The sequence below is a fragment of the Microcebus murinus genome, chromosome 7, assembly GCF_040939455.1.
Source record: "Microcebus murinus isolate Inina chromosome 7, M.murinus_Inina_mat1.0, whole genome shotgun sequence".
NCBI classification, from domain to species: Eukaryota; Metazoa; Chordata; class Mammalia; order Primates; family Cheirogaleidae; genus Microcebus; species Microcebus murinus.
The window spans coordinates 1,860,038-1,869,783 of NC_134110.1; the positions used below are offsets into that span (position 1 = coordinate 1,860,038).

General features: G+C 50.0%; 1 protein-coding gene across 1 annotated transcript in view; it reads right to left on the bottom strand.

Moving 5' to 3' along the window:
- Window positions 1–7,356, bottom strand: part of TMC3 (transmembrane channel like 3) — a 39,179-nt gene extending 31,823 nt beyond the window's left edge. Inside the window, exons 1-3 of the mRNA XM_012751863.2 lie at window positions 7,268–7,356; window positions 5,578–5,724; window positions 1,740–1,815 (exon numbers count right to left, since the gene is read on the bottom strand). Coding sequence (XP_012607317.1) covers window positions 1,740–1,815; window positions 5,578–5,724; window positions 7,268–7,356 — 312 coding nt within the window. The remainder of the gene's footprint in view (window positions 1–1,739; window positions 1,816–5,577; window positions 5,725–7,267) is intronic.
- Window positions 7,357–9,746: the final 2,390 nt, after the last annotated feature.

Here is a 9,746-nt window from a genome sequence, read left to right on the forward strand (position 1 = left end):
TTCAATTGCTTTGAATGAATCAACTGATACTGACTTAGCACATGTTTTATACTTCATTCAGGTTATAACAGAGGATTTTCTTTGCTACAAAGAGTTACTTGCTTTGGATAGTCTTGTGAACAGAACACAGGGAATAGGTATCTTCAACAACTTTGAAGATAAGTGTTGTGAAGTTGGACCAAATTGGAAAATTTAGTAAGTGTATGTACAGACAGTGCACATTCCAGGACAGGAAAACAGGAAGGATTTATTGCTTAGATTTAAAAAAAAGTATCAACAGATTCAGATACTCTCATTTCCTTTCATTGTATCTTGCATCAGCAAAATCTCTGTGCTAAAGCTACTATTTTAAGTGACACTTTGCAACAAGTTATAAGTATTGTTAACTATATTCATGCAAATGCAACACGGCATTGTCAGTTTCACGACACCCTAAAGTTGAAAATGGGGTATTCAGTGTGGATTTGCTGTATCGTTCCAAAGTGGGTTGGCTATTGCAGAGACAGGTGTTAGCCAAACTTTTATCTCTGTGAGAACAGATAGTTAAATATTATGAAGAACAGAATCAGCAATGTGCATTATTAAAAGAAGATTTCTATAGGAATGCAGCATTTCTGTGTGATATCATGTCAAATCAAAATGACTTGAATATTTCTTTGCATGATACAACTAAGTCTAGAAATGGTATGTGGCAAAAAAAAAAATCCAAGCATTTTGAAAAGAGCTCTATTTTTTCACAACACCACTTCTTCAAAAGGAAATATTAGATGGACATTTTCCATCTAATGGTTAGCAAAGGTCACTGATGAGCAGATGATGCATGCAAATCATTTGGAGAATGCACAGCTGTTACAGACCTATTATTAAATGGAAAATACAATGAAAGGGTCACTGACTTTGAGCATCATGACATCACACTGAAATTAGCATGTCAGCCTCACCTAGTTGATATCACCAAGGCACCTAAAGAGCTACAGATGGAATTGATTGAGCTCTCAGTAGATGACATTTTAAAGTCGTTATTGATACTAAGAAAGAGGCAACTGAAATAAGGAAAAATGCAGTAGAATACCCATGCCTTCAGTAACATGCCTGAAAAATGCCTCCTTGCTTTTTAACCACTGTTGCTGCAAATCTACATTCTCCTGCCTAACCCAAATCAAGATGCCGTTAAGGTCGCAAATGACCGATACCCGTGTAGAGGATCAACTGAAACTGCACGCCAAATATTCAAATGCTTTCCAACAGAAAGCAGACACAATAAAGTCACTAAAAGCTTAGTTTAACATTAACAAATATTTTTAGATTTTGAAATTATTACCTACATAGTAGTTAGATTTTTACAAAAAAAATGTACATTTCTAAGTATATCTCATTGGAGTTTCTTGAATGTGGCCTTTTTTGATTACAGCTACATTAACGCGGCTTCCGACATGAGCAGTTTCCCCACCCCTGTCCTAGAGCGTAGAGAGAAAAACCGAGGCTTTCTGATCATTCATCCCCGGCAGCATCCAGCGGGAGGGGTGCGCCAACAAACACCCTCGGGCAAGGGTTTGGGGGTGGAAAACACTTGAGTCTCTGGCCCGCTGTCAAGTCCTGACGTCTGAGAGACACTGCGCGGAAGGCCAGAAGAAGCCAGAGTTCTAGCTCTGGTCCCACATCTCCCTGCCTAGGTGCCCCTGGGGAAGTCACTGTCTCTCCCCCACGCAGGAGGCGGGACCCCCAGGTGCGCTCCTCACCTCTGCACCCGCCGCCTGGTAGCCTCGGGTCCTGGTCAGCCTGCCTTCAAACTTCAGCACAATCTCCTTTGCCCGTCTGAGAGAAGAAAAACATGACAGTGAACGCAATTTTATCACACTTAACGGTCTTCGCAAGATAGGCGAAAACACAACAGGAACCGGTTGCCGGAGGACGCGGGACAAGATGCTGTGGGGGGATGGAGTTACGTGGATGGTTCATTTTCTAACTCTTGGCAAGCAGAAAGCTCTTTTAAAATTTTTGTCTTTAACATTTAAACGGATGCGTTAATCCAAGCTGATGAATTCATCCCCAAATGAGTCAAACAGCTGAATTTCTTAAAGCCCTTCCCTGGTCCTGGCGGCTGGCTGGGAATCCTTAGCTTCGGAAACCCTGGTGACAGGCACTTGCGTCTCAGCTCTCCACTGAGCAACCTTCCCCTTGCAGTCAGTTCTTTGAAAGCGCACGTCAGACCTAGCTTCAGAGAATCTGCTCTGAGAAAACGGTGGTGCCGCGTCCCCGGGAACAAGAAAGTCGTGTCTACGTAGCTAGGAACAACCTGATTCAGCCCAAACAAACGTGCTAACGCATTGCTTTGAGGAGTTGGCCTGGCATGCCGGCTTGAGTGTTCAATCCTTAAAAATGGACTGAATTCACTGGGATAGACAGCTAAATCCGCACCTGGATGAACAGCAGGATTAGAAAATAAATGTCAGTGCCACGGGACAGACTGAAGTCAAAGACTCCTAGAGAGATGAAAGTCACCTTCAAGGGGAACCGATCCTACGCCACCCCCGGGGCAGAGATCCTCGTTACCGAATGGTCGGCTACCCTCTGCACGAACACGCTCGGCGTGGAGAACTTGGATCTCCTGAACCAGCCAGTTTGCTGGTTCTGTGCGGGTGTTTTTGTATGTGCGTGCCAGCAACCTCCAGCAACCCCCGCTGGCTCTGAGTCCTTCCTTAGGCGACACAAGGAACGAGCCAACTCCCTTGTCCACAGAGCGTGATCTCTTTGAAACATGACCTAACCAGAGTGCTTGGCTTTGCACGTCTCTCTCGCGCTCTCCCTCCACTGCCATACCCCCATCTTCCCAGCCCAGCCCGTGCCCTGGCTGCGTGCCGAGCAGAGCCGGCAGTGCAGGCCAGGGCGGGGGCTGGTGCCCTGACCCCGAACCATGACCGCCTCGTTGGGGGCCTCCTTAATAGAGCTGCATGCTACAGGCGTCCAAAAAATGAAAGCCCATCCAAGTCAACTATTTATGTATGTATGTATGTATTTATCTTATTAATTCATTTTGCCTGGAAAACATTTTCTGCACGTCTGTTTCGAGTCAAGCACAGTAGAATACGGAGGTGCCTAAAATGCAGTCGCTGTGCTAGAAGGCTTCAGTACCCACCAGAGATGCGAGAGACTTAGACAGACAATGACCGGGAGAGAGTGGGGGCGGGTGGGGGCTGTGACTGAGGCGTGACCAGGCATTTCCCTGTGGGGGGAACGAGTGAGTCCCAAGTCCCCCCAGACAGGTGGCTTTCGCAGCAGACTCGGGGCCAGCTTGCCCCGCTCCTGTCGGTGCCGGGCGCCGCTCCCCGGGTCCCCGGCAGTCAGAGTCCGGCGCCTCCCGCCCCTTCCACGGCGGCGCCAGGACGAGCCTCAGCAGGTCCGGTCAGCGGCGCGTTGCTCCAATGGCTCCTCAAGGTGAAGGAGAGGAGATGGGAGTGACACGGTGGCAGAGGGAGGTGCTCGGAGGGCAAGCTGCTTCCTGAGAGCCGCCCGCTGGCCGGGCGTGGCCGCAGTGGCCGTCCTGGTGCTCTGAGTGAGGGCCAGGCGGCCCGGCGGGAGGCCTGGTCTGCTCCCTTGCTCCGGAAGGGCCTTGGCAGAAAAGCCGTCATTCGCTCTGCGTTGCCCACAGGGCCACAGAGGTTTATCCCACCTCCCCTTATTCAGATGGTAACTAATCATCATCGTTTCTGAATGATGTTTAAAAGTCCTGATAGAACATATGCATTTTTTTTAGATTAATTGCTCCAGTGATAACTTGGGTGCAATTCCTATGTTTCAATACAGAGAATGTTGGACTGGGGGCCAGAAAGCCTAGGTCTAAAGCCTCATTGTAGCACTCAGAAGGTGTGTGCAGCTCCGGTCAGTCTCTTGCTATCTCTGAGTATCAGTCTTCTCATCTGAGAAATGGACATAATGCCATGCTTATCCAGAGAAATGGAGATGACAGAAGGCAGATAAAGGAAAACTAACAGGGAACTTCTGAGGGTGCAGACCGTGGGTGGCCTTAGCTGTCGCAGCCTGTCTGTTCTGCAAGAACAGTTCCTGGAGTGGAAATCTGAAAGGAAGGAACGACTAGAAGAGGAAGAAACGAAAGCCCAGCAGGTGGCAGAGGTGGAGACAAAGGGACGTCTGCCGGCATGTCACACAGGCGGTCGGCAGCAAGGTACAGCAGAGGGTCCGTCCCCGCGGCGGTGTGACGCTGGGGGCAGCGTCTGCTTTGCCGGGAAGGTCCTCTCCACGGTCACGGCAGCTCGGGGTGAGGTCCTGGCGTCCATTCTGCAGACGCCCGGCGCCCCCGTCCTGCGTCCTGACCATCTCTCCCTCCCTCCGTCTTCCCAAGTGGCTGCTGCACCAGACAAGGTGCTGCCCGCCGGCCGGCAAGCCGCTGTCTCAAACTTGAGCAGGCGACAGGGTCGGCCGCAGGCAGGTCAGCGGCGCCGGGCGCGCTCCCACAGTGCCGTCCAGAGATTTTGAGTTTTTCTCGGCAGTTGACGTTGTCGGGGACATTGGTGCAGGAAGCGAGGGCTGTTCCTCACTATCACGTCACTTCTGAACACCAAGCTGGTGTTTAGAGAGATTACGAAAATTGCCCAATATCACGCGGCTAGAGATTGGTAGAGGTAGCGTGCAAATTCAGGCCATCTGTCTTCAGATCTTTAGTGATTAACTCTTACACAGACAGACTCTCTAATAAGACACTAAGTAATCTGGCTCGCCATAGAGATTTCTTCCCCCCAGAGGGAGGAAATAGCCAAGCAGCTAAAATGAGCATCTTTTTTTTCATCCTGGCTTATCGCCCTGTCTTAAGTGAGTTTGGAGACAATGTTAAAATCTAGTGTTTGGGCCAGGAGCGGTGGCTCATGCCTGTAATCCTAGCACTTTGGGAGGTAGAGGTGGGAGGATCCCTTGAGGTCAAGAGTTCGAGACCAGCCTAGGCAAGAGCGAGACCCCCGTCTCTACTAAAAATAGAAAAATTAGCTGGGCGTGGTGACAAACATCTGTAGTCCCAGCTACTTGGGAGGCTGAGGCAGGAGGTTCACTTGAACTCAGGAGTTAGAGAGCAGCCTGGGCAACAGTGAGACCCTGTCTCTACCAAAATTTAAAAATTAGCCAGGCATGGTGGCATATGCCTGCAATCCCAGCAACTTGGGAGGCTGAGACAGGAGGATCGCTTGAGCCCAGGAGTTCGAGGTAGCTGTGAGCTAGGCTGACGCCACGGCACTCTACCCTGGGTGACAGAGCAAGACTCTGTCTCAAAAAAAAAAATCTAGTTGGAATATCTTGGAAAGGAGGTAGAAGATGAAAAACTACCCACCAACACACACACAAAACACAGACACCACAACACACACACACACACACACACACGCACACACACACGGAGGAACTGGCTGTCTGGATCAGCTAGACCCCTGGGAATCTGCGTGGCTTCTCTAAGCCAAGTTCGGAGTGACCGAACCCATTCACGTGGGTCTCGGTCCTGTCCCTAGTGGCGGGGCAGGCGGCTTACTGGGAGGCACGTTTGCAATGATCAATATCTGCCATGGAGGCCCTTACCTCAACGCCCTCAGCTTCTGCCCCATGGTCCAGGGTCTGCAGCGAATGTTCGCCATGAGATCTTTCTGGAATTGTATGTTCTGGAAGATTTGTTCCGGATCATTGCTGTCCCCTGTTTCATCAGCATTAAAGCTGTCATCCAAGTTGCTGAGTGGATAAGGGCAACACGGAGGAAATGGGATTAGTAGAGTTGCTTCCCGCTAGTATCATCCTCTCGTCCTGGGCTAGTTCAGCATCGCACTGCCCCGGGGTCATCTGCATGAAGCGTATGTGTATATGTATGTGTGCGTGTGTGTATGCATGTGTATGTGTGTGCATATGTGTGTGCATGTGCGTGTGCATGCGCGTGCATGTGTGTGTATATGTGTGTGCATGTGGGTGTGTGCATGTGTGTGTGCATGTGCACATGTGTGTGCATGTGTGTGCGTGCAGGTGCGTGTGTGTGCATGTGTGTGCATGTGTGTGCATGCAGGTGCGTGTGTGTGCATGTGTGTGTGCATGTGTGTGCGTGCAGGTGCGTGTGTGCATGTGTGTGTGCATGTGTGTGCGTGCAGGTGCGTGTGTGCATGTGTGTGTGCATGTGTGTGCGTGCAGGTGCGTGTGTGTGCATGTGTGTGTAAGGGGAGGGATCCGAGGGGCAGGGAGAGCGTCTGGCGACGTTAGCAGCCCACTGAACGCAGTTACTGGATTCTGTTACTTCCAGTGGGCAGCTAAGAGAGTGATTTCTCGGGGCGAACGATGTTACCAGGAGACACGAGAGGGGGCGACGGGTGCTCAGGTGCTATTCGATTCCTGAACAGCAGCAGTTTTGGCGGGCGAAACAATTTCTTTTTCAGGCTCATTGAAATAATCAGCTAACTTTAGAGGCTTCTCCTTCTTCCCCCAACTCTGAAGGTAAAATCAATACAGCCCAGACAGACTTCTGACACCCAGAGACCCCTCCCTGCCCTCTGCTTCAATTCATTTGAAGCCCGAGATGACAGAGGCGGAACCAGGCAGCGGTTTCCACGGGCAAGAAATCAGCTCAGCAGATTCACTCAGGCAAAATATTTCAGTGAAATAGTCTCAAGAACAATTTTCCAGCATGTAGCAGCGTTTATTCCCAGTAGCAATCAGCATGCTAACCCTAACATGACTTCTCAGGAGGGGGTAAGAGCATTCTTCTACGGCTATCAGAAGTCAGAGGAAACATTTCCTTTGTTCTCTAATTCAGATGGTTTTTACTTACTCAAAAGAGAATCCCCCCTCCCGCCTCAATTTCTCTAAATTAAGTGGAGGTTTTAATAAACCTTATAAATATTCTTTATACATATTTAACAAACTCTCATCCACTTCTAACTAGCCTGAAGCCTTTTCCAACAAACATCTTCTTTATGATGATGGATGCGCCATTCGCTCCCTGCGGACTGAGTAAACGGAGGGAGCACAGGCGCAGCCTGTCTGTGGGTCTGAGCCGCGAGAGTTAAGCCGGCCGGGGTGCGGGCTTTTGGATTCTGATCTCCCGGCCGAGACGCGGCAGGGAGCGCCGGCGGCATCTGGGCACACTGCTGAGGTGGCGCCCCAGCTTCTCAGGCACCTGGAGGCGTGAGTTTCCGAGTTTATTCTGAAGGGGAACCAAGCAGGACAGGGACCTGGTCCCTTCCTCACGCACCCGCCTCCCCCGCCCAGCGGATGGGTGTGACCGGCTCACCTGAGCAGCAGGGACTCCTGGTAGAGGTAGCGCTGGCTGGCGTTTCTCCGGACGCTCCTGCAGCGCTGGGACGCCTTTGCGGGTGTCATGGGAGCTGAGCTGCTGCCGGTGACCAGCAGCTGGCCGGGGGCGGGGAAGCCGGCAGCCAGCGTCCGCTCCAGCCGGGGTTTCCGAGCAGGCGCTGCAGCGGCCCTGCCGTGCCGCCCTCGGGGGCAGGCCTGCTCTGCGCGCTCCACCGTGCGGGCGCGGGCCGAGCCGGGCCGGTCATGCATATGCAGCGCGGAGGTGGCCGCGGCAGCGCAGATTGGCTGGAGTCTGGGCGGCCAGAGGTGGGAGGCTTGGCCCAGGGACCCAGGGATCGCTTGGCGCTGCCCAGATAACCACGTCTGTAAGCCCCTGTGCCCACACAGGGCCCCGGGGCTGCATGTAACACAACCTGCATCTGCGACCACGGCCGGTGTTCACAAAACACTTAGCACCAGACAGGCACTCGTGCCTCTCAAGAAAGAGGCTTAGAGAAAGTAAGGGTCGTGCCCGTTTTCACACTGCAGAGTCCGGGACAGGCACAGCCACCATGTTTTGTCTGTTTTTACTCATCTTTTCTCAACTTTTTTTCTGATGAAATGGTGCCAGGGATATCTGCACCTCTTATCCCAGTTTCGCCGATTGTCACATTTTGCAGCGATTGCTTTGTTCTGTCTATGTACTCTTTCCCCTACACGATTTGACTGTAGGTTGCAGAAAGAATGACACAGCGGCCCTGAATATTTCAGCATGGCGTTAATAATAATTATAGAATTAACACCTTATCACACTTTACGCTTGCTATGTGTGGTCACATCAATCAGCACAACGACCCTATAGGACTGGGGCTAAAAGAGATTAAGAGGCTTCCTGGAGCTTCGAGGTAAGAAAGTGAGAATTGATAGAGACCAGACTCTTGCCTAGACTTTCTGGAAATAGACGACTGCTATAAACTAGGCCGCCTCGCCTGCCCTAGTCCTTGGGGAAAGGCTGGCAGCTCCCCTCCCCTCCCAGCCACAGGCAGAGGGGTGCCCTGACCCTTGTCACAGGCTGTCATTACTAGCCGTGCCCTGGCGTTCTCCACCAAAGACCCCGTTCTCGAGCCCAAGACTCGCCTACAGTTTGACAGCATAAACCTCGATGTACTTGCTCCTCAGCACAAGAATGGCTCCATGGCGGGCAGTTAACTGTGCCTTTCCCTGGGCGGCCAGGTGCGGGACTGGAATGGAAACAGCCCTCTCTGGGGAACACTCCACCTCGTACACACTGAGGACCCGACAGATGGGTGAGTAAATGACAGGGTGAGCCCCAGACGGCAGAGGGGAAAGAAAATCCGGCAGCACCCCCACGTGTCGGGCTTAGGAGAGAGACTTCATTAGTCAGTTCCGTCCTCTTCCCACGCACAGAGCCGCCACACGCAAGCAAGAGCCTGGCCCAGGAGTCTGGGGTTCAGGGGCCACTAGGCGGGTGTTCGGATCCAGGGCTCGGGGCGTGAGAAGAAAGCACCCGTGTGCAGAGATGGACGGGGGGCCCCTGAGACCAGGTCGTCTCTCTGCCATTTGGCCTGACGCTCCACCTGGTAACACTGGATAAAATGTGTGCTTATCGAATGGACAAAGGGCATATACTATAGGACTATTGCTACCTCCACTGAGAGAGTTTGCATTCTTTTAGAGATCTTTGCTTAGGTGGACTATTTCTGAACATTTCAAATATTTTTTTTAAATCCTACTTTTTCCTAAGACCCCCCTTTGCCTTATTTTGAGATATTTATTCAAAAAGTTAAAGTATTTTACTTTAACCTCATGCAGTTAAGTATTTTGAGTATTTTTGTTTCTACTTTGCTGTTATATATATTTTTTGCAGAGGAGGGTAGGGAAAGATAGTAGCACATTTTGAGGTACTACAGGGATTAATTAAAACAAATTATTGCAAACCCAACCCTTTTTTTTCATATCTACTCAGGTAATTCTGTTTGGCAGTGTGGGTGAATAAGATATTTAACTGATGATCAAAAGATATTTAACTCTATTATTAGCATACAAATCCTAAATTAAATGGAATAATTAAATAGGAATAATTGTTATTTTTGATATGAATCGGTCATGCTAGTTCTTCAACTCAATTTTAAAGAAATGTAGATTTCTAAACATTTTTATTTCAAAACTCATGCATACTCATTAAATAAAAAATAGAAACAGTAGGAAAATTAGGAATAGGAAAAACCGCCTGAACAATATTGCTTCATGATGCCGTCAACATTTCCAGCTTTTACCAAGTGCCCGTTGGATTTTATATTTGCATATTTTGCAATTTTACTACATATATGCATTTCTCTTACCTTTTCCATTGACTTTATATCTAAAGCAATTTCTGTTCTTTGTTCATTTCTGTGAACACATTTTACCAATAGGCCACCGAGAGGAATGGTCTACCTAGAGCACGAGGCACTCGA